The sequence below is a fragment of the Miscanthus floridulus genome, chromosome 1 (genome assembly GCF_019320115.1).
Source record: "Miscanthus floridulus cultivar M001 chromosome 1, ASM1932011v1, whole genome shotgun sequence".
Lineage (NCBI taxonomy): Eukaryota > Viridiplantae > Streptophyta > Magnoliopsida > Poales > Poaceae > Miscanthus > Miscanthus floridulus.
This window is the reverse complement of record NC_089580.1, coordinates 82,872,680-82,875,829: the sequence shown is the minus strand read 5'-3', so window position 1 is coordinate 82,875,829 and position 3,150 is coordinate 82,872,680. Positions and strand designations below refer to the sequence as shown.

At 48.7% G+C, this 3,150-nt stretch overlaps 1 protein-coding gene across 1 annotated transcript; it reads right to left on the bottom strand.

Moving 5' to 3' along the window:
• Positions 1-313: 313 nt before the first annotated feature.
• Positions 314-2,826, bottom strand: LOC136488631 (uncharacterized). Its single transcript, XM_066485495.1, has 3 exons — positions 2,455-2,826; positions 1,325-1,780; positions 314-1,219 (listed from the first exon to the last, which is right to left on the bottom strand). Exons 1-3 carry the CDS (start codon positions 2,740-2,742, stop codon positions 461-463), a joined length of 1,503 nt encoding a protein of 500 aa, XP_066341592.1. The 5' UTR covers positions 2,743-2,826; the 3' UTR covers positions 314-460.
• Positions 2,827-3,150: the final 324 nt, after the last annotated feature.

The following is a 3,150-nucleotide window of genomic DNA, read 5'->3' as shown; positions in this document are numbered from 1 at the left end:
TATCATAATCCTTGGACAGAAAATCACACAAACAATGCTGTTGTGGGGGTGTCAAAGTAGACTCAAGGATGTCAGTCAAGGCCTGTCTAGTTCCCCCAAACTCCCAACTTTGGCACTATACAAAAAGAAGATTCTCCATCACATCAAACTTACGGTACATGTATGGAGTACTAAATGTAGATGAAATCAAAAACTAATTGCACAGTTTGGTTGAACTTTGCGAGACGAATCTTTTAAGCCTAATTAGACCATGTTTGGACAATAATTCACAAATACAAATGAAATTGCTAAGTGTTTGTCGTCACATCAAACACTATACAAATGCCGATTCCGGCCGAACTAAACAATGCCCAAAATGGTTATTAGCTGCAACAATGTCACAGCGGTTAACAGGTGACCAAACAAGACGAAGTAGAAGATAGCTCTGACAACCCGAAACCACAATGCTCTAAGGATGAAATCACATGGCCCAGGACGAGCGCAGAAACAGCGCTGGCGTCATCTTACCCTCCATTTTGGCACACACAAGTCCTGGTTGCAGCATCGCGCCCTTACCAACGTTGAAGTTGAGGAATCCTTCCAGTACTAGGTGCTGCAGCTGATTCCTCCTCCTCTCTTCAGCCGTGCCGCCGCTCACCTTCACGCCCCACCCGAGTTCATTATCTGCGATGTCGGACAAGGTAAAGCCCCAGCGCACTGGTCCATGGTTGGACCTCTCCATCTGAAACCACCCCTCTGTCCTGAGAGTTTCATACAGCTCGCAGTCCACCATCAGCGCCATCGACTGCGGTAGCTGCACAGAGGGAGAGGCACCGTGCACTGCCACTACGGTGTGTGAAGTGGCACTGACATCAGTCTGATTGTTGAACTTCACACTCAATTCTGTATGTTCTGTACCGCTTACGGTGGGGTTTTCTGGTTTTAGGCTGCCTAGTGGAATAGCAAGGATTCCGAGATTGTTGAACAGGGGCGACAATGAGTGGACCTGCCAAATTCCCGACAAACTGAGCTTGACATCATTGGCTGGTTTGCAGGACACTTGCCCGAATGTTGTCATGCGGTTAGTTCCTCCGCCCCCACTGTCTAGTCCTCCTGAACCGAAGATTAGCTCAGCAAAGGAGGCGGTGAATTTGGACCCTTCGATTCTCAAACCAGCACCGCAGTTGTGATGGTCGAAAAATGAAGGTGGACCGCCGAAAGAGGCTTGAATCCCTAGATTCTGACAACAATTTTCACGATTTCATCAGTCGAGTTACTGCATGGTTCAGTTTTGTCCAAGGAAAGCAACAGCTGTGCCAATGCTTGCAGCAGAAGGGACACATACCTGAATCATGCTTGAACTATGCAAGAAGTTGTTGCACCGGGCTCCAAACGGGACTAAGGTCATCGACAGCCATTTGTTGATCCGAGCACTGTACTGCAGCCTAGTCAGCTCTACAGGTCTCCCCAAATGGCCACCTGCTCCAAGCTGAGTTGAGAGCTCTGCAGCAATTGTGTCTTTGCCCCTGGTCTTTGACTCAAAGACGAACCTTGAACTGAGGCCCGTTCTTCTCCCCACCTTGTCAAGGATTGCTTTTGCTTGTTCGAATTCAGTACGGTCGACAAGAAACAGTGCCCCAACAGCATCAAGTGCTATTTTCACCTGGATAGGGAGATCTAGGAACTCAAACCCTTTGCCAGTTTTATACAACGAAAGGATGTGTTCGATCTGATCATGTTTCTCCTTGAATTTCATGACATCGGAAAATGTTTCTCTTTGTATGCGCTTCATGATATCACCCTGCGGTAAAAAAAAATAGCAATGAGCCACTTCTGAAGTAAGAACATATATCAAGGAGGAAAGAATGCCCACTTGGACTAACTAATGATGTTTGATTGTTTGTTAAGTGCAAGTTATGTAAGAAGCAATTACTTATGCGTGTTTCCAATTCACTCAACAGATGCACTGCAATCGTTGGTATATTGTTCATCTGACCTACAGTAACGTCAGAGATACATGCAGCTTGCAGTCCATGGTTCGAACAAACCAATGTGCAAAGCCATGATAACTCTGTAGAGCAAACATGCAGCTTGCAGTTTATCAATTATAACATCTGAAGTAATAGCATAGTAAAATCCATTTAAAAATTTGCCTACTTCTATGGGAATTGCATAACACAAACTGTTCTGGATTTACAGAAACTGCTATTTAAATGTGCACAAACCACATGAAAACAGCAACCATGGAAAAGGTGGAGCATGACATATGAGTATATGACTCATGTCAAGTTCAGATCCTGATCAACAAATCCTGTGGCGCGGTGCAAACCATGGATGTGAAAATGACAGACAATTTGAAGCAGTTAGGTGGGGTGGCATGGACATCAGATGGCCAATGCTAGTCACTAATCACTAGTAGGACTCAATTTCACAGGTCATGAATGGATTCCTAAGAAGGGGAGGTGGATAGCATACAGGGCGGTTATGCGGGTGCTGCTGCTGCTGGTGGTGAAGGTGATGCTGCTGATGCTTCACGGGAAGGCGCGGCTGGCCGGAGTTACCCCCGAAGAAGACGGCGCGGATGAGCGCCTTGCCGGACCTGAGCAGGCCGCGGACGCCATCGGCGACGGTGGGGCTCGGCCTGGGCCTGGCATCCGGCAGCGGCGGTGGAGGCGCGGGTGCAGATGCAGGCTCCGGCGGGGGCAGCAGCAGAGGCGGCGGCTGTGGCGACGCGGGGTTGGAGGGTGAGGACGAAGAGGCCATGGAGCAGCCGGCGGCCGCTGCAGTTGCCGCCGCGAGGCCTCGGTGACAAGTGGAAGCGAAGAATACGAGCTCTTGCTAATTGTGGGAAGGAATCGAAGGCGAGAAGGTTGAGTATGTAAGCTGGTCGGCGCAGGCAGCTGCTTCAAATTCAATTCCCCGCCTTTATTCTCGCCTGCATCTGCCTTTCCCTTTCGGTGTCTTTTGCTTTCGCTTTCGCTTTGGATTTTGGTTTCTTCCTGGTTACGCCGTGTCGGCATTTTGGCTTGATGTAGACGAAGGTGGCCATGGCATGGAGAAAATCCCAACTTCTTTTCTTCAGGGGCTGTCTGTGGAACTCGCATGCAATTGATGCCATGAACTCGCAGTGTCCGATGCCATGCTTTTGATAATGATTTGTGCCTGCCTGCT

Coding starts and splice junctions, on each gene's coding strand:
- LOC136488631 (XM_066485495.1), bottom strand. CDS start 2,742: ATGGCCTCTTCGTCCTCACCCTCCAACCCCGCGTCGCCACAGCCGCCG. Junction 1,781..2,454: donor AGCACCCGCATAACCGCCCT/GTATGCTATCCA, acceptor TTTTTACCGCAG/GGTGATATCATGAAGCGCAT. Junction 1,220..1,324: donor ATAGTTCAAGCATGATTCAG/GTATGTGTCCCT, acceptor AATTGTTGTCAG/AATCTAGGGATTCAAGCCTC.